Source organism: Sycon ciliatum, chromosome 1, assembly GCF_964019385.1.
Source record: "Sycon ciliatum chromosome 1, ocSycCili1.1, whole genome shotgun sequence".
NCBI lineage: Eukaryota > Metazoa > Porifera > Calcarea > Leucosolenida > Sycettidae > Sycon > Sycon ciliatum.
The window spans coordinates 88,550,288-88,574,182 of NC_088643.1; the positions used below are offsets into that span (position 1 = coordinate 88,550,288).

At 46.1% G+C, this 23,895-nt stretch overlaps 2 protein-coding genes, 1 long non-coding RNA gene and 1 other non-coding gene across 4 annotated transcripts; 1 reads left to right on the top strand and 3 right to left on the bottom strand.

Annotated features, from left to right (window-relative positions):
* Positions 1-3,613: 3,613 nt before the first annotated feature.
* Positions 3,614-6,284, bottom strand: LOC135806257 (uncharacterized). Its single transcript, XR_010551215.1, has 3 exons — positions 6,048-6,284; positions 5,850-5,946; positions 3,614-5,527 (listed from the first exon to the last, which is right to left on the bottom strand). It is a non-coding gene; the product is annotated as an uncharacterized LOC135806257 (long non-coding RNA).
* Positions 6,285-7,442: 1,158 nt separating this feature from the next.
* On the top strand, positions 7,443-8,787 carry LOC135806255 (26S proteasome non-ATPase regulatory subunit 7-like). Its single transcript, XM_065320417.1, has one exon. The coding sequence runs from the start codon at positions 7,492-7,494 to the stop codon at positions 8,362-8,364; it is 873 nt and encodes a 290-aa protein (XP_065176489.1). The 5' UTR covers positions 7,443-7,491; the 3' UTR covers positions 8,365-8,787.
* Positions 8,788-8,877: 90 nt separating this feature from the next.
* Positions 8,878-23,241, bottom strand: LOC135806248 (RNA-binding region-containing protein 3-like). Its single transcript, XM_065320409.1, has 13 exons — positions 23,043-23,241; positions 19,872-19,919; positions 18,976-19,070; positions 18,313-18,468; positions 17,903-18,011; positions 17,575-17,643; positions 13,567-13,700; positions 13,235-13,364; positions 12,661-12,961; positions 12,019-12,113; positions 10,772-10,830; positions 10,336-10,468; positions 8,878-9,523 (listed from the first exon to the last, which is right to left on the bottom strand). Exons 1-13 carry the CDS (start codon positions 23,184-23,186, stop codon positions 9,491-9,493), a joined length of 1,506 nt encoding a protein of 501 aa, XP_065176481.1. The 5' UTR covers positions 23,187-23,241; the 3' UTR covers positions 8,878-9,490.
* Positions 23,242-23,293: 52 nt separating this feature from the next.
* Trnap-ugg (transfer RNA proline (anticodon UGG)) lies at positions 23,294-23,365 on the bottom strand. The gene has a single exon. It is a non-coding gene; the product is annotated as a tRNA-Pro (tRNA).
* Positions 23,366-23,895: the final 530 nt, after the last annotated feature.

Below are 23,895 nucleotides of genomic sequence, written 5' to 3' on the forward strand. Positions count from 1 at the left end.
TGATAATCCAGCACCCTTGTTTATCCAGCAGAAAATGCCGTTGCAAAAGGTGCCGGATTAGAGAGGGACGACTGTATGTACTTTTGAGGGTTGACATGACTGTACTGTAGTGTGTAGCTGTATACTTACACCAACCAATGGCTCTGTGGAATTTGAAGCCAACTGATTCCAGTGGATATGTGAATAAGGGCCATGGAGTAGAATCCAAATGGAATTATCTATTTGTCTGTGCTCCTGGTGTTTTAAAACTCCATGAAACTGTGAAACGAGATCACGTAACTGTTATACGATCCTTTGTAGTATTGTACAGTTGTGTTCGGTAAAATTCGACTACGTGCATATTTGGTGCCTGAACTCGCACGGCCCTTGACGCCCAGGTGTCAGGAAAGTGTACAATTCCTAGTTATTGAACGGTGTATGCATTCTAGTGGATTCTGGAATTGACATGTCTAATCAAGCGAGCCCATTGGCACGTATAGCTCTATGAGTTCCGTAAAGTACGGTGAGAGCGCCCCACCACCTCCTCTGTTTGTGGTGGTGTTGTGGTGGTGTCCTGTCTGTAGGTCATACGACACATACCTTGTACACACATTGCACGACTTGCATCAATCCGTACTCAATTTTCCTTCAAGCGGATGCGAGCTCAACACAAGAACATGCTAAATGTGACCTTTGCAGTAAGGTTCTGATACCTTACAAACTGTAAAACGACGTCTGCCAGTACGTCGTATTCCAAAACGTGACGCGTATTGAAACGTAGTATGAATAGCCTATAAGTGAACCCACAACACACTGACGCCACAAAGATACCATCTTTACAGGATTTAATGTGCAATTTCCAAATTCCACACTGGTAACTCAATTACAAGTGGTAACTCAATTACCTTTAAATGTGTGTCACCACGGTACAGTAGTCGCACCACGGTACAGTAGTCGCACCCCGTGGAAGAATGTGGAGCCTACTAAGAACACCAACACTACAGTTAGGAAAGTCGTTGTAACCGTGCAGTTTAAGAAAAAACTTGTTTAGGCAGCTTTTCCGAAACGTAATAAGATATTTACCTACATGTACATGTTAATAGTAAAGAAAAGGACCAAGGTACTACAAGTTAATGCTATAATGTCCACTAACACCCACAAGTTCTACTTGACAATCAGCTCATGCAACAACATAATCATTGCACGACACTGACCGACGTTACTGACATTCTACAACTGGCTATATCACATAGTATCAGTATCAGCTCTAGCACATCTTGGATGCCCGCTCCAACAGCCTTCCAACTTTGAAGGTTATAACCTATTGATAACATAGGAGGGGAAGGTGCCAACGTCCGTCACAGCTGAGACTCCCCTCCCCTATGTTATCACCAGAACTAACTTTACTTAGAACCTTCCAAGGTGGAAGGCTGTTGGAGTGCATATCCAAGACACACTAGAGCTGATAGCCAGTTTATAGATGTAAAACGTCAGTGCCGTGCAATGTTATCACAGGAGCCAAATAACTGGTGGTGTTAGTGGACATTAGAGAGGTTAAGTTACACGTTTTTGTAAAATTTTGCCTGGCAGGATTCGGGTTCAGTTCGCACAAATATCAAATCTTCCAACAAACTCGATAAAACTCCGGAAACTCACACAAATTCGATCGGGATAACCAAGCGCAACTTCCAAAAACCCACGTCATGAACTTACGTGCCGGACAGTCAACTCACGTAAAACACGCCAAATTTTACGCGAGTTTTTTGACGTAAAAGTTCACGGACATAAGAATTTTACGTGAAACTTAAAGGGGAAGTATACCCTAAAATCAAATTTTCACCAGTTGTAGTCTTCTGGGTGCTGAGTCGAATGGTCTTGGTCCGAGGAAGCTGCGACGCTCCCTTCCTACTTGAATCCCAATCGAACTCGCGCACTTCCACCGAAACTGGGTGACTGCGCCCTACTAGATGGGGATTTGTATGCAAAATGTCACTAAAAGCGCCATTTCGTTCTTATAAAAGCACGGATGACCGCGATTGGCCCATATGTTGTAGTCTTTTGGACGCTGAGTCGACTGGTTTTGGTCCGAAAAGGCTGCGATGCAGCGTTCCTCCTATATTCCCAATCGAACATGGTTGAACAAGCGGTCACGTGCTCCTGGGTGCCCAAATCACCTGGTCACCGCGCCAGCAGGCGACAACTTTCACACCAAGGTTCAACTCGAGTTCAACTCGAGTGACAGGACTGCACCCAAAAAAGGTCAAACAGGCTAGTAAGTTGTACCCTGCAGGCACGGTGACCAGCTGACTGGTGTACGCAGGAGCACGTGACCGCTTGTTCAACCATGTTCGATTGGGAATAAAGGAGGAACGCTGCATCGCAGCCTTTTCGGACCAAAACCAGTTGACTCAGCGTCCAAAAGACTACAACATATGGGCCAATCGCGGTCATCCGTGCTTTTATAAGAACGAAATGGCGCTTTTAGTGACATTTTGCATACAAATCCCCATCTAGTAGGGCGCAGTCACCCAGTTTCGGTGGAAGTGCGCGAGTTCGATTGGGATTCAAGTAGGAAGGGAGCGTCTCAGCTTCCTCGGACCAAGACCATTCGACTCAGCACCCCGAAGACTACAACTGGTGAAAATTTGATTTTAGGGTATACTTCCCCTTTAACGGTAACCTCTCTATTATAGCAGAACTTCCTTGGTCCTTTTTAAATAATTAACCCGTGGCACTCCATCCGAGTCTATCCATGCACACCTGATGAGCTGTCCATATCGGCGAAATGATAGTCGTGTGAAACTGCTGCTTATAGGGCTTGAAAGTGATGACGTCAAAACGGCCAGGGAGTAGTAAGTTGACATCAGATTTCTATTTTTGGATCCACTAAGGTGTGACTTTGCTATTGCCTAAGTATGTGGGTGCATAGCAACCCACTCATGTCGCATGCAGGTGTGACTTTTATTTCGCCACCAGTTGTAACCCCGCCCCCAGTAGCCAAATCAGTCAGTTTCACTGGCTACATCACCATGCTGTGGGTAAGACCGCTTGAAATGTGCTTGGATCCATACAAAAACTGGATCCAAGTGGATCTAGTTTTTGAATTTTTGAAATTGTTGCTATGCTGTGACATAGCACTTTCAAGCCCTATTGTCCATCTAAATTGTCATAGTCGAAGTACATTAACTGAGGTGTTCGGCTACATGGTTCATGTTCGCTTACATGTAGCTTCCCTCCGATATTTGAATCACATAATTATGTGTGGTACATGTATGTTGCTATGGTATGCATCCTTGAATTGTGGTTTGACCGTATTGTCCAATGGTCTTGCCAGTATCGTCATAGACAATTGAGTAAACCAAGAGTACATACCCCCCCCCCCCTGTTATGTACTCTTGATTAAACCCATTTACATCCGCCAACATTGAGACTTTTCAGCTGGTCTTGGTTGCGCGCACTTTCCCCTCCTATTTTATCGCTGCAACCGAGAGTACTAAAAAACCTTTTTAGTACTCTTGCGCTATAACTTAGAACCTTCCAAGTACAGTAGTCGCGCCCTGAAGAACGTGGAGCGCAAGAACGTCCAGCCTGAAATACTAAGAACGCCACAGCCTAAAAGCTAAGAACGGCGGTGTTAGTTTTCTGGCAGCTTGTAGAATATTATGATCCAATACACACTGTTTCTAAGAACATGCTGTAAGAACGCAGTCAGATTGCTGAAAAAATAAAAACGTCCCAGGCTAACCCCTTGGAAACAACGTTCTTGGTCGCGCGCCTACTGTAAGGCGGAAGGCCGTTGGAGTGCGCATCCAAGACGGGCTAGAGCTGATAGCCAGTAAGTTGTAGAACGTCAGTATCGTGGTCAGTGCAGTGCAATGTTCTTGCGTAAACTGATTGTCAAGTAACTGGTGGTGTTAGTGGACATTTAGCGAAACTTGTAGCTACATGGGTATGTAATAGTGCGTGGATGCAATCCAGTAGGACTATTTTCTAAGAACGCAACCAGATTGCTCAAAGACAAGGAACGACCCAGTCTGACGTCTGGGACACGACATTATTGGGGGCACGACTACAAGCCAGCGGGCAGAGGGAAACATTATTAAGTCCGGGCGTACTGGAGCTGAAAGATCAGCGACAATATCGCTGACGCAGACCAAGTACATGTATCCAACCCCAGGGTGATGGCCAGCCCTCAGTGGTCTGTGATCTAGTCATGTTACAGCCAACGTTTACATGATGTGGTAGGCTTATTCAGCTCACCCTGTCCCAGACACCAGAGCTTTATCGCCCAGGGCTCATGTTCTTTATGTACACGGTCAAGAAAACAAGAACAAGCCCCCGGCTCCTAAGCATGCAACTTACTTCCTAATGATCAATAATAAGCCTACAGTCATCACGACATTTCAAACACAATCATTTATCACGAGCATACTGCTGTCCACGAAACCATAAAGTCAAAATGTCTGGAAACTACCAGCACACGAACCCCGCATTTGCACTGACGACACACCACAATACTGATGTACCTGCGCCACAAGCCCTCGTGCAAATCTATCAGGCAACGGTGACAATGTAAGCCAGACAAGCAAGGCCTATGTGCCTGCAAAATGCAATGTAACGTACAACTCCCCGTTATTCAGGTGTTGAGAAGAACCAGAGCACTACAGTGGAGATGCACCTCTAAGAACAAGGCCCCCATGAGGTCAACCCAACAAATCATACTCTTATATAAAAGCGCCCATAGCTCACAAGAAGCTGATGAAGTGCGAATTGTTGGCTCTGTAACAAAACTATCACCCTTTTAACGGTGCAGAGGGTCCACAGTCTCCCAAGTTGGTCATGCCTGAGGTCCAAGTTCTTCCTCAGAAGATGCAGTGTGTGAGTAGACGGGCAAATGTATACAAGCTTACATCGATACAATTAATATTTGCATCAAACTTCAGAACTCTAGCACAAGACCAGGCACACATCGACTACAAGGTCAGAACAACTAGCCATGGACCTGAAAAAAAGATTCCCAACAACATTGCCCAGCGCACCTATTCTACCGGAACACCAAGCCTCGTTACAATTGCAATTGAAAGACATTCTATGAAACACACAGACCCAAAACACACAAACACATCCCTGATGGGCAACCAACTTAGAAGTGAGCAAATCCCACCAAGCCCATACAGTACACCCTGGGAATCTCTCTTGCCACAATCACAAACTTCTCAACCGCAACCCAAAGTCAACCAATCATGAACACCATCACTCCCAGTCCAATACAACACACCAATCTATGATTCGGGAATCTCCCCACCATTGAACACTCTCCTATGCGACACACAGTACTGAAACCTAGGACTATAGCGTGGACCTCTTTACTAGAAATGGTGTCCGTTACAGTGTTCGACTCGTGTGTGAGTGAGTATGTGAATGAGTGAACGTGTCGACGTAATTAAAGCCCAGTGTATTCATGGTGGTGTTTCATCTTGTGTAATGTGCATACTCTCCCTGACGACAAGACTTGGACAGCGACTCTCTGGATGACCGGATGCCATTCCTATCAAGAAATAGAACACAAGTGAAACGCCGTCTTGGGCAAAAGCTACGATACCCTGGCGAAGAAGATTCACTAGTACACGAATGCTAGCCTAAAGACAAATATTCTAATACACCACCAGCCCTATCCCCTTGCTTATGCTGGAACCCCAACCAACCAAAAACTAGAGTGAATTTAATGGTAGTTCACGACATGCTACCAGTAAGAAATATGACATGTGCATAGAGATGAATGGTGGAACAAACAAAAAATACCAGATCAAGTACTATATTCACAGCAAAATACACATATCACACTCAACGGCAGTTATTCGCATACGTACCAGGAGTCACTGAGAACGTGAGAGGAGAGATGAAACCCGCCATCGACCAATACGGCCCATAGATCCACGGATCAGTGCAAAAGGCAGCCAAATGGCGCTTCAGTAAGAGAACAGAACACGTTGCACAAAAACCATGAGACACAACAGCAGACGCTAGCGGCCAGCCAACTCTCCAACCAGTGGAGGAAATTGCCTTACCAGCTAAACAACTAGATGACGAACACGGTGACTAGCATTGAGCATCTTTGCCGTTTCCATCTCTGGCTGAAAGGTCACAACTACCTGCTCTGCAAGGACAAGACAAGCAACAAGCAAAATACAAACTGGGAAAGAACCTATAAAACTGATATTTTGTGTTCATATGGGATAAAAAAAATAAAAAAAATTCAAGAACGATGTCGGTATCCATTGACAAGCATTTATATCCAGCAGAATCACTACTGCTCCGTTTGTTGGGCACATGATGAGCACATGACGGCACTGGCTGTGCCTCCTGCTATATGGAGGCATATTCCACCCGATGCCGAGGATGTCGGTTTACTACGGCTACCTGATTCAGCCAAGTCTGCGGGTACCGAAAATCGTACTTGAGTTACAGGAATACTTTTCAATACCGTCGCAATGCCGCTGTCATTGCAGAGGACACTTTTCAGATACTCAACCTCTTTCTCCAGACTTGATATCTTCTTCTGCATGGGCTCAACGACTGCCGTCAGCCTCTGGTTGGCAGCTTCTTTCTCCGTTAGTTGATATTCCAGGCTGTCCACGTAACTCTTCTTCTTCTGGCGGTTCTCACGGGCTGACAAAGCAGCTTTGTTAGTAGCAGTGCCTCTCCGAGGTCTTTTGCGCTCCGCGATAACCGAGCTCGTAGTTGTAGCAGGATAAGGTGAATGCGATGGGGTTTCCGTCCACCTGCATTCCGAAGGAGGAGAACAACTCCCTACGGAGGAGGTACACTCTACTCCGGAGGTTGAAGGGGACCTTTTGTTCTCGAGCGCAAGAAGATCGCTTGCTGAATCCCAAAAGTTCGAAGTAGCAGCGGGTGGTGGTGCTACCTGGGATTCAAACGGGAACGGAAGATCAAACGCTGGGAGATCAGGCACTGCTGTGCTGAACTCTTTTAGAAGTTCGTCCAAATCGAACCTAGACTCCTGGCACGGTTGAGAAAGGGCAGAATACTCCATTGTTCGTACAGAGAGAGACCTGAAAAAACGAACCAGAACTCTGCTACACAGACGAAAATGTGCCCGTTGCTGGTGTGAGTTTTGCTTTTTGAACAGTTTTCTATGGAATGTGCTGACGAACGCGGAAAAGAACGTTCGTGGATCGTTGTCGGGCGGCATGCCTGAACAGTCAACACATTGCGTGTGCACAGGATAGTAACTGAGCAGATTCTGAGCAGACACGTGGAAAGAACGTTCGACGAACGATGTCGCGACCGGTCTCTGCGCGGTACGCCGCGCGCGGGCGCGCTGCGGCGCGGACTTGCCTGTTGCACTTGCACGCTGCAAGAAAACAAGCGCCCACCGCCACCGGCCACCGCGTACCGAAAACACCGTACCGCAAAAGTTGCCAAAAAATATTTCGGGAAATATGAATCGTCAAGCTTTCTCTTTTGAAATTTCCTCTCCAAGAACGAGAAATGGCGAGCTCACAAACCATCGACCGAGTTGTCGTTCACCCCATCGTGTTGCTTAGTGTTGTAGATCACTATCACCGCTTAGGCGGAAATAAGCGTACTGTTGGTGTGCTGCTCGGTGCCTATCGTGGCAATGGAATTTTAGATGTGTCGAATTCTTTTGCTGTTCCGTTTGAGGAGGATGCCAAGGATCCTTCCATTTGGTTTCTAGACCATGACTACCTGGAGAATATGTATCGCATGTTCAAAAAGGTGACTGCAAAGGAGAAAATTGTTGGATGGTATCACACTGGACCTAAGCTCAGAGTCAACGATATTGACATTAATCAGTTGATCAACAAGTACTGCTACACGAACAACTCGGCTTTGGTGATCATAGAAGCGCAGCCTACAGGTGTCGGCCTACCAACTGATGCGTATGTTGCTGTCGAGGAAGTCCATGATGATGGATCTCCAGTAAACATGACTTTCACTCATGTTGCAAGTGAGATGGGTGCTGAAGAAGCCGAGGAGGTTGGTGTGGAGCACCTACTGCGAGATATCAAAGACACATCCGTAGGCAATCTGTCTCATGTGATCTCATCACAGTTGCTGGCACTGAAGGGTCTCCAGAAATCGTTGGATACGATACGCGTCTACCTAACAAGAGTCGTCACCAGTGAGCGTCCAGTCAATTTTGCTATTCTCAACAACCTGCAAGACATCTTTAATCTGTTACCGAACCTCAGCGTAGACGACCTGGCAAAGGCACTCACAGTCAAAACGAACGACCAGATGTTAGTGCTGTACCTCGGCTCACTGGTGCGCTCTGTCATTGCACTGCACAACTTGCTGGATAACAAACTGAAAGTCCGTGCTGTTGATGCGCAAGCATAAGCTCCACAGTAACTCAGTAACTCCTCTCATCCTGAATTTATGCATTCCCGCATTTTATCCTAGTTTTAGCCGTACTCCGTGACATCAGACATCAGGCATGTAACATTACTCATTAGTATTTGAACAGGTGCTTCACACGTTTTGTGTTATTCGAATTTCTCATTGATTTGTGTGATTTTATGTTTTTCACATGGAATGAATTATGATTTGTCAGATAATGAATGCACTACATGACTGTACATGTAGTATCAAAGTAAAAAGCCAACGTGCAGTTCTTAAAAAATGTACAAAGTTAGAATAACGATCTTTTTTTAAAAACCTGTACAGCTGATTTTTTCATGTTTTTGGCAGAAGAATTTCCTAGCTGCACATACATTATACATATTTTCTGTTGTAAAAATCACCACAAAAACTGGACTGGTATCAGATTTGTGTGCCGATGTGAAAGATAGGAATGAGAGGTGTAGAGCAATACACAACCCAGAGATAATACAGGGCAAGTAGTAGTAGTACTAGTAGTGTAGAAGTACAGTCCACTCAATAGTCGAGACAAGGTCTGCGCCAAGGTGGTATCTTCCACCGTTCGCAAGGTCTTCCACATACTTATGAAGTACATGTATGTACATGTACGGATACATGTACTTGTACATGTGATTGTATTCTTGAAGTTGTGGTGCACCGCTAGGGCACAGGCAGCATTCCCCTGTGCTAAGGCTGACCCAGTCAACTGAAGCGAACTGGTCCAGTAGAATTGCTTTGTTTCCATCTCATTCTCTGTCCAGAAGAGGAAGTTCCACTCCGGCGTGGTGCTTAAGTATAGATTGAGGTGCACCGGAGAAGCTGTGACGCACATTCAGTCCATGCTGATCATGGCATAGTACAATCTTCATTCGTCACCTGCACTTCATGATGATGCTGAGCTGTACCATGATGATGCTGAGCTGTACCATGGTGTGTGCTCGCACTGGTCACAGTTGTACACGCGCATTGGAAGATAACGTGCACGCTGACTTGCTGACTTGGCCCTTTAGAGCCACAAGTAGCATCACTGTGGTTGTCTGTATAGAACTGACGGATCACATACAGTACTGCGCACTGTGATCGACCGCTGGACAGTTGCCTTTTGCTAGCTCTTCGCACGCGCTGACCGAGCAAATTGCTGAAATACGTAGAGTTAAGGAAACAAAGCTGCAGTTACTCGAGACACATGGAACTGGTCCAGTGCCGCCACCAAAGAAGCATAGTGGTGGAAGAAGACATCACAGACTTATGTGTACATCGCACAAGTACACGACACTAAGTTACACTGCATGAAACCTGGCCATGAGTACAACCATCTAAAACTGCTGCCCACATGACACGTGCATGTACCACTAAAAATGAAAGAACTTGTCAACAGTTACTGTTGGTCATACAGGTTTCTCATCCGATGCTCAACTTAGACTAAAACAAGTGCATGAAAAGCTTGATTGCAGAACACGGCATTCAACAAACTTTCAAAACTCATATCTTTAGGCTTTGCAGATTCTCGAACAGTAAGAAAATAGATCTACTGCGTATTGCAAGCAAGCTCTCTGCATATTCATGGGACGGAAACGGGTAGGTCACTGCTTTTGATCACTGAGATCATCCGCTAAGAGAAAGGTTAAAATTCAATGATAGTGATGCAAACCCCACAATACGGATGATGCCCAAGGCCACCAAGAGTTACTCAGGATCCTCTATGAACACACACGCGCACACACACACACACACACACACACACACACACACACACACACACACACACATGTACACACACAAACACACACACACACTCACACTACTACTTGTACACACAAACACACACACACACACACATACATGTACACACACACACACACACACACACACACACACACACACACACACACACACACATACACACAAGCACAAGTGTAACTCCATTATTGGGTCTTTGAAGGAGGATACAACAACTAGAGGCTTCGACTGCAGAACAAATCCATTTGTTTCTTTCCGGGCCTTTTCTGCTATTTCCTCATCGGCAAGTGTAATGAAGGCTTGGCCTTTCATTCTGCCTTCCTGCATCAAACGGATGTTGAATCTGAATTCACAACGATCAATATCAACAATGACAAGTTAGTTAACAAACAATAACTCACCATGGCAAAAAAACAATCACACATGTTCAACAGTACATACAAGAACCGAGGCCTGAGAACAATATCGCACAGCACACAGCGAGCGCTATGCGGCCGTTCCAACCAGATCCAAGAGAGCAAGGAGTTGTTCACCTACTGTAAGATGAGAGGATACTGGACTATTATACTTGTCAAACTGCTCCACAGTGTTTTGTTAACTTCAGGCTCATGATATTCTTCGCAGGCATTGTAATGGAGGTCCGTACCTTTCCATATGCTCGGATGATTCCCTGTCTACAAAGCGACCGAAGATAAACCGGAGATCCTGCAAAGCACACAGATTAATAGAATATCAGACACGTCCCAGCTCACGGCAGTCTCTCATTGCTCAGGGCACTCTCTCACTGCTCACGGCACTCTCTCACTGCTCACGGCACTCTCTCACTGCTCACGGCACTCTCTCACTGCTCAGGGCCGCACTCTCTCACAGCTCAGGGCCGTACTCTCTCACAGCTCAGGGCACTCTCTCACTGCTCAGGGTACTCTCTCACTGCTCAGGGCCGCACTCTCTCACTGCTCAGGGCCGCACTCTCTCACTGCTCAGGGCCGCACTCTCACAGCTCAGGGTCGCACTCTCTCACTGTTCAAGGCACTTTCTCACAGCTCAGGGCCGCACTCCCTCACTGCTCAGGGCACTCTCTCACTGCTGAGGGCTGCACTCTCTCACTGCTAAGGGGCACTCTCTCACTGCTCAGGGCACACTCTCACTGCTCAGGGCCGCATTCTCTCACTGCTCAGGGCACTCTCTCACTGCTCAGGGCACTCTCTCACTGCTCAGGGCCGCACTCTCTCACTGTGCAGGGCCGCACTCTCTCACCGCTCAGGATCGCACTCTCTCACTGTTCAAGGCACTTTCTCACAGCTCAGGGCCGCACTCCCTCACTGCTCAGAGCCGCACTCTCTCACTGCTAAGAGGCACTCTCTCACTGCTCAGGGCACACTCTCGCTGCTCAGGGCCGCACTCTCTCACTGCGCAGGGCCGCACTCTCTCACTGCTCAGGGCCGCACTCTGTCACTGCTCAGGGCCACACTCTCTCACTGCTCAGGGCCACACTCTCTCACTGCGCAGGGCACGCTCTCTCTCACTGCTCAGGGCACTCTATCACTGCTCAGGGCTGCACTCCCTCACTGCTCAGGGCACTCTCTCACTGCTCAGGGCCGCACTCTCTCACAGCTCAGGGCATTCTCTCACTCCTCAGGGCACTCTCTCACAGCTCAGGGCATTCTCTCACTGCTCAGGGCACTCTCTCACTGCTCAGGGCCGCACTCACTCGCTGTTCACGGCTTCACGCACATCATTGCTCAGAGCACTCTCTTGCATGTACAGCAGACAAGTAGAAACAAGAAATGGAAGGTACAGGAGAAGTTCACCTGGAAAGCATTGCACGCAGGCCAGTAGAGAGACGGTAAACACACAACACTACCTGTAAGCAGGTCAGCTATTTCCCCTTACCTCCTCTGTCACTTGCTTGCCAAGATTTTTAACATATAGGCGACATGATGGCTCCCCAGGCGAGTACGATTTGAACACATTGGCGTCATTCATATCTATTGACATCACAAACGAAATATACAGGAATTACCATTGTAATACCGAGCTACAGTCAGACCTGGTGGCACCAGTGCGCACTACACAGAGGATGCGAGTTGACAGACAGCATTCTACAGATCCCGAAAGCACACAGACGCCAAGATGAATGATGCGCATTCCGGCTGGACCAGATGTGAATGGTGAAGAGCCCAAAAGCGGGTAAATCGTGCATTCTCTGTCTTCCTGCCACTACTCACTAGCACTGGTGTGCATGTTGCCAACTTAGTAGTTCAGTCCTGTACTCCAAGAGACTGTAGAGCACTTGATATTCATCATACCCAGATTATGCAAGTAGGTTTGAATGAAAGGAAACACTACGGTGCAGTTTAGTATATGATATCGTTACTACAGTGTACGTTTTCGACTTTGACAGCATGTTACAAGGCGAGGATGCACAGTGCTCCTGACTACAACCATAACCCGGTTGGCAGAGTCCCGATCTCGCGACCATCAAGCAAGGCTTCTATACATACCATACAGTGTACGTGTAGTAACACATCTTACCGCTCTGCGACAGCCGCCCCTGTTGAAGCTCTTGGCGGCTAACCGTATTCAGCAGTGCTGTCATGAGGTCATCACTGTCGTCACCATGGTCCTCCACTGTTATCTGAGGTGCAGGAGCGAACGTACCAAAGCCTGCTGCCGCCGCTCCCGCATCAGGTTCTTCTTTTTCTGGCGCCGCAGTTTCAGCAGTTTCAGCATCTCCATTTGTTTCTTGCTCCGGGCGTGAACTTGATTCAAGGGCAGCCTGTCCAGCTCTTACAGCTGATTGGATAAGTGAGGACAAGTCGACTTGCTTCTTCCCCTAACATGACACCGCACAAAACACAGTTGGATAGCACACGCACAGTGCAATCTCGCTTATCCAGTACTTCAAAGTACGGTGTACATGTATTGAGTAGGAGCTCACACTCGTTAGATTCCTTACTTCAATCTCCTCATGAAAACTACTACATTGTACTACAGTAGTAGGCTGCTTACAGTGCACTATGTAGGCAGGCAAACTACACAGGTAAATACAGCTAAAATGGCACTGGTAAGTTAAAGTGGGTTGAAAGAGGTGTGAGAAAATAAATACCTGAGATGTGGAGTCAAACACGGATTCAGCATCTACAGGTTGCTCTGATGTCCTTCGCAGTCCTGCAGACGTGTCTGTTGAGGCAACAAAGCGGCGTCTCTTCACGGGTCTGGGCTTTCGCACAGCAATGCTGGAGAGTAAAACAACAGCATTTACATGTACACACCATTCACTAGACCTTCTTACAAATGCCCACACAGCCAAGCCTTCAACACTTTTCTTTGTTGAAAATAAAGCCAACAACAGATCATCCAGAACAAAGTCAAAATTACACAGTATAATCACAAAGGCAGAAGAGAACAGAGACAGCCGGCTAATAATCATGTACTCACGGTTTCGCCTGGCCACCCAAAAAGTGGCGAACAACATCATTCTGGTCATCCTCTAGCTCCGAGCCGCTCTCAGAAGATGATGCGGATGACATGACAGCAATGTCCGCTGCTGGTGCACGGATATCACCACCATGCTACACGGGCATCATGAAACACAGCACACAGCACACAATATATAGTTGAATACTATACAAAGCCGTGCATGGTAGAATTCTCTCTTCATCACAGCCATAGGAGGTCATATTCTACCAGTACAGTAAACTAAAGTGAATAGTAATGAGTACTAATGACTGTGGTAGTCCCACTGAACTATGTCTGATAGTTGCATGACTCTTGTTGTAATGTATGTTTCGTCTCTGTCATTGATACGCTTTCAGTAATCTGCTGATATGCTAGAAGCATACTAGACCTACCTGCACTGCGTTCTTTCTGTACGCACTCTCCACATACTTGGCATTCCCTAGCCCTAGCGCTGGGTAGTACCATGCAGTCTACCAGTGACTTAGGTCTCACGTGATACTTGTTTTAGCTACATTGTAGTGATTGTACATATTGACGGATCCTGGCGCAAGGCCGAGGAGATCGAGAGAGAGAGAGCCCGAGAATGGCGGCCAATTTTTAGGACATCCTCAAAAAGCTCATCAGCTCCAGGGAGCCCTAAAAATATTTGAGCAGAAAGAATGGCGTTCTTCACTCTGGTACGAGGCTTTCCTTGGATTCGTAGGTCGATGTCGGAACTTCTGATTCCGGCCCGGCGCTGTGCTACCAGTCCCAGCGTCACCCTCAACTCTTTGTTAGAGGACGCTCACGAAATAGGCGTTCCCGAAACGAAATTTCCACTGTTCGTGTTCAAGCGGCAGATGGAGATGTTCAAGGTCAAGGAGATGGAGATGTTCAAAGTCAAGGAGATGGAGATGATGAAGAAGGACCTCCATTTCAAATATAAATGTGAGATGGAGATGATCAAGAAGGACCTCCATTTCAACTATAAAGGTGAGTTGGCTGAACTCAAAGTCGCCATCTGCAGCTTGTCGCAAAGAGTGGTTTTCGAATCGTTCATGGAAGACTCGGTACCCTTTCTGCAAGAGTTGGAGACAGTTACACCCAAAGAAAAGGCGGCGTTGTCAGAGCTCCACCCAAAAATGAATGTCCTCAACCGCGTGTTACGGCGCTGTTGGCCCAACGTCGGCAAACGTCTGCTACCAACATTTGTGATAAACGGGCAGTTTGTCACCGACTTCCCTAATCTGGGACGCCGCGGGATGATGTACGGTAACCTGAGGCATAGGCTACTGAAATGTATGTATACATAATTGGTGGCAGCTGGTGGCAGCGGTGGTTGAAGTCAACTTTGTCAGATTCGACCCCACCTGTTTTACATTGGTAGCAATGGTGCTACAAAATTGGTAGCAGCGGTAAATGGTTTTCTCGTTCCGTACGACCAGCATGGCCGGTGTCCCGACATATCCACATCTCCCGTACTGGCTGATTTTCTTTTCATGCTATGAGGTGTTGTCAATAATACTATCACCGAACGACAGTTCACCAAGCGACAGTTCACCGACCGACAGCTCGCCGAACGACAACTCACTGAATACCCAGTTCACAGAATGCCCATTTCACCGAATGCATGACCCAACCGGATGCGCCAGCCGCCGCTCCTCCGACGCCTGCCCGCCACATCCAACCCAACCGGATGCGCCAGCCGCCGCTCCTCCGACGCCTGCCCGCCACATCCAACCCAACCGGATGCACCAGCCGCCGCTCCTCCTACGCCTGCCCGCCACATCCATTGATAGCCAGAAATAATGACAGACAACGTCTCTACCGATTCATCTCCATTTCCAACGTAAGCTAATTCCCGATATGGCATTTTCTTTCCTGTCTTCCTTCAGTCTTCCTATTCTCTTCAGTCTTCCTTTATGCGAGTGTGTGAATCCAGTTTAGTTTGGTAGGCGTCCGATCATGGTGAGCCACGGTCTACCCAGCTAACGTGGGACAATGTGTGTGACAATGCCCCTTATAGTGTATTCAGTTCGGTTTTTGAACTGCGATGTTCCTGGCGGGTTGTGCCAGCGTTGTGCAGCAAGAGTGCTGTGGTTTTTCAGGTCCTATTTGGACGACGTTTCTTTACCCTTTTGACCCCGTGAGATCGTGTGAACCTGGTGTGCTTCTACTTTATGATTTGTTTATCAGTTCATTCTTCTGTCTATTCCAAACGTTATCATTTCCGATATTATTTGCCATACTCCGGTTGACGCTCTCCCAGTAATTCGCGATCTACTATAATGTTCACGAATACATACCTCATACCTGTATATGCAAGACATCCATTCTGCCTATCTCCAATCGTCGAGTTTATTCCGACGCGACCATGCATGCCACCAGTTTCTTCTAAATAGTAGCCAGTTGTTGGTGTCCGGCTATCACCTAGTATTCGAATCACGAGGACGTGATTGTATTTGAGAGGGGAGGTGTAGCGTTGGCACGCTGGTGACTTCACAGCGTGTAGCGTATAGTGTTCAGCGTATAGCATATTGCCGTACGTTACTGTATCCCCGTATGTTAGCATATTCCGGTACGTTACTATATCCCCGTACGTTAGCGTATCCCCGTACATTAGTGTACGGAGTTTGCCTGTGCATTAAAGCTGCTGCTCACGATTCTTTTGTTGCCAGTCAGTTAATGTAGTTGCCAGTCAGTTAATTAAGTAGCCAGTTAATTTCATTGCCAGTTAATTTCATTGTCAGTTATAGTTACATTTCAATTGCCAGTTACAGTGTGTTCACTGAGACCCGTGTGCATTTGCCTCCGAGAGAGACTGCGGCCCGCTACACCAGTATGGCATAGTAACACCGTATCCTACGCATGATGTACTACTGTATAACACCTTTATTTCGGTGTAATTTAAATTTCGGTAACTTCGGTACTGGTCCTGGATCACCGAATTACACTTCGGAGCTCCGGCTTCGAATGTGACAGTGTGTTTGGCCTAATTCGCTCCTAAAACCATAGCAATTCAAAGAAAATTTTCAAACTCCGCCACCATATTACTCCCGATTGTCCTGATTATTTATTATCCAGAACCCTTTCCGGAATTCCTTGTATTTATTCTTATTGCATGTATTGACTATCCCTTTGCTGGATTGAACCGTGTTGGCTGGTGTGATTGACGAGTTGACTAAAACAAGTAACGTAACTAGTTGAGATGTGGTCACTAGTTCATCCTAGTACACGTACAGGTAACACCTGCAATGCCACAAACCATTATAATAGAAGTTGTACCAAGAGCACCAAAGTGTACCAGAGTGTGCAACTCCGGAAGAACGAACCCACGGCAAAGGTTTTTGTTTATGTCATAGTGACTCACCTTTGCTGCATCTCAGCTCATACCGGCTTACACGGTCATCTTACCGCATCACCAAAGTAATTTCTGTTGTACATTGCTCCTTGTCATACAAAGGGTGAAAATGCATGCAATTTTCCCGTTATCACCTTGGTGGTACAGTGAGTTGGCACTGAACCTACAGCATGGCGGGTTATCTATGATTCACAATGATTTAAAGAGTTGCACACTCTGCTTTATGTATACATGTACTTGGATGCAGCTAATGGGACTTCGGTCTTTGACCACTTGGTGGTGGGTCTGATCTACTCACCTCCCACCGTTTAGGCGCTGCATCTGCGCCTTTGATCCTAGAGGGTGGTGGCGTTCCCACGGCGGATGCGGAAAACTCGGCTTCCAGCCGAGTCTCACGCGAACCGTGAAATTTATTATTTATACTGAATTCACGGGGACTGAGAAAATCTAGCGGCCCTTACTTCCAGTCAATTTTTTCTTCAGACTTTTCATTTTCAACTCCTTCAAAAGTTCGCTCGGTGCAGCGTTCAACACTGAACAAGGCGATGATAAGTTCTTGGAACAAACCGGGCTAACGACCAGTTTGGGACTGTCCCCGTTACACCCTTTCCCTGTATGGTATGAACTCAAACACGATAGTGACTAACCACTGGAGGTGTAGGTGTTACTGGGCCAAATGGTGGCGGTAAGTTCATCTTGTTCATCAAATGAAGCACCTGAACAAAAGAACGAACACGAGACACAACAGGACGCTCTTCAAAAACTTGATACTACAAAAGAAATGTACTGATTGTTTATCCTCAAATGCAAGAAAACACAAGAATCTGGACTTAATGTACCATGCAGTTAAATGCATGCATTGGGAAATGGGTTTCGCAGCCACAGAGAAAAAAGCGAAGCATGGAACTAGCGGAGGGCGAGCAGTGCTGTGGCAACAGTTACATGTACGTGTAACGCCGGTACGTTCAGACCTACCTGAGTGTAGAACTGAGGCACGCATGCGAGAGTGTGGGCAACGTTGGTGATGATACTGGCAGACACCGGTGGGTAACGATAAGACACATGCGACGAGGGTAGGCAAGACCTAATCCGAAATGGTTTCACACGAAGGAAAAAAAAAAGCAGAGGGAATGAATACCATTAGCAAGCAATGGTGCACAACATGGAAAGGATGGCAGAATGATGAAAAGACTTCACTACAGCTCACTGCAAAAATTAGAGAAATAGTGGTCAGATACAACACCTGACACAGACGGTCGGGTTGCACAATCCGCAAAAGTTGAAGTAACCTTCATCATTTTCTGGAAAGCACCAAGCATCCGGCACGTTTCACAGCACGCAGAGTGGCTTTTAAAAACATAAACTTATTGAATGGATAGACTTACGATGCTGAAGAACCCAAAGATGATGGGACAAAAGCACCACACACTGGCTGAATACGATCCGGTTGTGCCGTATTGCAGGGAACAGTCATCTTGGGCGGCCCTGTGCCCTTAGCTTCCGGCTCATCTTCATCATCTTCAGAACTATCGTTTTCCTTACTGGGTGCCAGGACAAAAGGCAAACAGAGAAAGGGAAATAAGACAAGAGCCTACAAAAGCATGACAATACAAATACAATCACATACTAGTAGTATGCTGTGTCATTGGCCCGTTACTGTAAGAGAGAACTTACTCAGGCACACATGCCATCACAATCATGAATGCCATCATAATTTTAGAATTTCAATTTTTGACCATAATTATGGTACTTGCTTTTGCAGAGTTGGACACATATTTAAAGTGGATGCTTTCATGTAGGCTTATTCTTAAACCATGTCCTCTTTCGTCTAATGTCGATTGGACTTTTAGCCGTTCGTGCGTAATGGAATGCACAAAGTACATGTACACATTGATCTCTAGGCAGGACTAATAACAATAACAATGATACAGCACGCATATAGCATGAAAAAATCGTGAATCTGTCGACTGTGAATTCGACTATGCATGATTGCCTTCACCTAATTCCATCATATTTGGTACGCGCGGATAGCGTAAGGTTTCACTCACCGAACTCGTTCCTCTTCCGCGACATGCTCAGGCCGAGCATACACAACCACAAGTCGGTTTTCGATGATCTTGAGTTGATGTAGACGAACGAGTGCCTGCATATACAGAAGCAAAGGTCAGATGAACATACACTTGTCCCACTGGAAATAAAGGAGAACTAAGTAAGAAACTAGTGATGTGTCTGAAGTGAATCTGGCACATACCTATACCATGAGTAGAGGGCACTACGCCTCGAAAGGGGTTGCTTGTATCTGCCCCATTCCTGACCGGCGCTAAATGGGAGAGTGGTCCGTGATCCACCATGCACATCAGCATCGACCGAGGACATTATAGAGTTGGTGGACAAGCCGTTGATTATCCACTCTCATTGTAATATCAAAAAGTATTCTTTCTTTATCCACTGACGATGTTGTTCAGAACAACGAAACGTCTGGAGAAGTATCGTAAATTTTATCAAATACTGTAAAACATGTAATTTTAGGTGCATTAAAATTTCGGTGGCAGGGACCTGCCAGGTTTCAGGTGTAATTTAGAATTAGGTGACCAGCGTTTCCTTCACATACAGTGCATACTCTAGTGCCTTTTAGGTGTAATTTAAATTTAGGTGCCTGGTTTCTCTACCAAAATCACCGAAATTAAAGTTACACCAAAAATTACATGTTTTACAGTATACCACTCTTTGGTCTAGAAAGAATACTTTCTGATACCAGGACATTATATCAGCCTAGGTAATGCCCAAACCTTCAAAACAGGGAGTCGTACAACTCTTGTTTGACTCCCTGCTTCAAAACTGTGCTGAGAAAGAGAGAGAGAGAGAGAGAGAGAGAGAGAGAGAGGGGGGGGGGGGGAAGTCAACCAAACTAAGATGCCATTACTGCCGAATACGGCCACTATACCTTATGAGCATCCAATGAAGATGGAAATGATGCAAATGCGCAGTATCTCTGTACAGGAACATACAACAATGTGACCAGTGTCCTCAACGCAAGTCACGAAAACTGTCAAAAAGGGAAACTAGAGGGACTGTGAGTAGATCTTGTACACACAAGCTGGTCCCAAACCTAGAATCCCCAAGGCAAAGACATTAGGCTTTCACAGGCTACACTCTCCTGCAAGCTAAATCCTTGTACCAATAATACAAAAATAAGCGAAATGCCTATACATGTATTCACTGGTTTGAGGGAAAGACATTAACGGGAAATGTACCTTTGATATATCAAATATGGATTGCTCAATAAATGCCCGTTGCTGACTTGAACAAGCTGTAGCTCGTTCATTTTCGTATCTCATTCGCACCAAGTAGGTGTCACAATGGGCAGTAAAAACCATCTATGTACAAAACACCGGAGGGTCATATCCTGCTCCAAAGAAAAGCTATAAGCCTTTGAATGTGGCCTATTTTGCACTGTATACGGAACAGGTGGTGAAAAATTCGTGATACTGCCAACCCAACTTTGCCCGATGGTTTTCTAAGTACCGTACTGGCAATATATGTTGCCGCGTAACGCGTAACGCAGGGGGTGCGGCGTAACGCGCGACCAGGCTAGTGCGACAAATTTTCGTTGCGTTCGTAACGAGCGTCCGGCGGGGTGCGGCGATCTTTTCATTGCAGTTTGCAAAAAATGATGCGGCAATAGCAAAAAAATGATGCGGCAATAGCAAAAAAGTGATGCGGCAATAGCAAAAAAAGGACTGCGGCAATATAGAAACCTGTGTAACGGCTCCTGTGCGATTTTGCATGAAACGCCCTGCGTGCGGTAAACATGTGCCAATGTAACGCTTCATGGCCTCACTGCGACCATATATATTGCCAGTACGGTAGTACACCTACAAAATGATCATATAGTTCCAAATTCGAGGCAGTGAGGCGAAGCAGGTAGCCACCATACCGGTGAGTTATGAGCCTCTTCGAAAATGGGTATCGTAGTTTGATTCTTGCTTGTCACACAAAATGAAGACTTGACACTGGGTCACTGGGGGCTACAGTACATTTTCTGGAAGAAACTTTCCTAAAATCCCAAGTCCACCTAATTCACCATAGGGAAACCAAAGATAGGATCAGAAAAGGCCACAGTGTGTATCGGGACCTGGAAATAAGTCCACTGCGAGGTAAAGAGAGCAATATGGTGGGCAATTGTACAAGGTGAAGCCTTGCATGTATCTCTTAATTTGCTGGGCAAAAGTCCTATATATAGGATTTGAAAATGCGTGACCTTTATGCCGTTGTTATTGGTCATCATGAGTCATTCATGACCCATGATAAGAGCATAATGGTTTTATTAGAAGCTGTAAATATGTTTGAGGCATGCATGTTTACTTTTTAGATTCATAGGACATCATGAATACCCATTTTGAGCAAGGATTGGAATTTTGAGCATTGTTCAGCTGGTGTCATGGGAAGGACTGAAGCAGTGAATGTGCAAAAGAACATTACAGGTGTGGCACGGGGTGGTTTCATGACGACATATCGCACATGCCGTCGTGAAACTACCAATTTTAAGGATAAAACAAGGTCCAGTAAAATCTCAAATCCTATATATAGGGTTCAAAAAATAGGGCACAGGCCTTAGAAATATTGCGCAAGGAGATGAGCCTTAGATGTTAGTATTTAAGAAAAATATCTTATTCAACTCTCCATATCGACTAAGACCTAACACGGAAGAATTGATCACATACGTTTCCCTATGCTCATGCCACACCCATTTTGAGTTGAAAAATATGACCAAAATCCTATATATAGGGTTTAGCAAATTAAGAGATAGTAAACACACAGCCACAAACACTTCCCCGTGAAATCTTCACCCATACACACGCACACACGCACACACACACACACACACACACACACACACACACACCATGCACAAGTCACACACACACACACACACGCACACACCATGCACAAGTCATGCACATCCATCAAGAGGTGATTTAAAGGATACATATTCCCAGCGCATACCCAGGGTCATTTGCCACCAAATAAGGATACAGGAGAGCAGCAGAGGTGATCAAATGTCACTGTCATGTCACTGGTGACCCAACCATTCATCAGATGAACGGAATCGAATGGCACCGAACCAAAGAACTCGCTATGGGGCCCGTCCAATCTGGAGCCTGGAAAATACCACCACAACGGGTACGGATTGGTTTCAATAGATAGCCCCCTTTACGCTAAATTAAATTCTTCCCTGCTAGTACAATGTTAGCCAATAAATGATCTGCTGCATAAGTGGACTTATCTTAACTTTTAAATTGCATAGTCTACAGGGGCGTGGAGTCTGGCCTGACCCATATTGGATCTTTTTTTCTGCCAAAGGCAGAGTTAATTAGACTAGACTTTACACACAGCTGTCCCGAACCATTGCAAAACCCTCTACCCCTCAGAGAGCTTGACAGAAATTCCAAGTCTTCGCCTAACGACACATGCATGCCAGGTAGTCGTAGCATCTCACAGGGAGACTGTACCGGCCACTGTAACGCTGAACGATGTGGCTCGCTACAGTACCCCTTGGGGCAGAGCCGATTTATACCCGCTCGCATACTATGGTATCGCTCGTCTGGACCGCAATTGGGGCCTACAGGTCAAGGTAGTGCTCGCGATTGCAAGATGCATAGACCACGGATCACATAGAACTTCTAAATCAGGGGTCGAAATGCACATCGTTTCGGGTACTTGTACCAAGATCTCTTGTCGTCACACGATCATGTAGATGCTACGATTCTCCGACGTATATCATAAGCGATATCCGTGTGATCCGTTCATGTAAACTGTGACTGAGTCTGCTGAATAGCAAAGTGAAGGCATCCTTGGGAAGCCTGCTATTACACCACATACTAGTAGCAAATTATACACTACACCGGCTGGTGCATGTACTCGTGATTAAACTCTTCAGCAAAAAGTCTTCAGTGTGAATGGCACACTTGAATTCCAAATTCAAATTACTCAGCCAAGCTTAATAACCAGACCCAGAGTCACACAATACTCATACCGCACTGTTACTGTGGTCCTAGCCTAGTGGTATATAAGTGGTATGGTAGTTACTATTCACAAAATATTGTCTGCTTACCAATTTAGATTGTTTAGGCATGCATGTCACATCTGTGGCCCCAAAGTGACGCAAGAAATCTTCTTTGTCACTTGGGGATAATGATGGTGGGAAGCATCGCACCAATAAACGAGTATCGCCTTCCACACAAGGAGCAAGAGCCATTGTTTTCAACACCAAACTATTACAAACTTTACATTTTCGAATCTGAAAAAATCAAAAAATAATTGGATCATGCATCATGCGGAGCTGAAAAAGAAAAGAAAAAAGTCGGGCTTGTCCGGGATTTGAACCCGGGACCTCTCGCACCCAAAGCGAGAATCATACCCCTAGACCAACAAGCCTGATCACAAGGGCCGGAGACTTATGAAAAGATATCAGCCGAGCACAAGCACATCAATATCAAGTCATCAGATTTTGACGTAACATGCAGGCACAGGTACTAGGTCACAGTAGGTGTCATCAAGACGAACTCTTGATGTCATCATGGTCGACATTGGCATTGCTTGCATGCCTGGGCAAATAATTTCAAACCAGGGGACAGGGAGTCGCCCACACCCCTGCCTAGGTTTGGGTGCGACTCCACTCCCTTTTACTTGGGCAAAAACAACCCAGCACTAAGCAGCCAGCATGCATGGCAAGCCAACACTAAACTGGTTATGCCTTAGACGGAAGTTAGAGCTCACAGCGATCATTTTCAAAGGCCCAGTTTAATACCCAGATTTCATTCGCCCGGTACGAACGTACCCACGCAATCCAACTTCATGTAATAAAACTAATATCGGAAATTAAATAAAAACAGTGCCGGGTATACCTTATGATCCAGCTCGTACGGCAGGCACTGGCACTACCGGTACACTCGCTTTGCTAGACA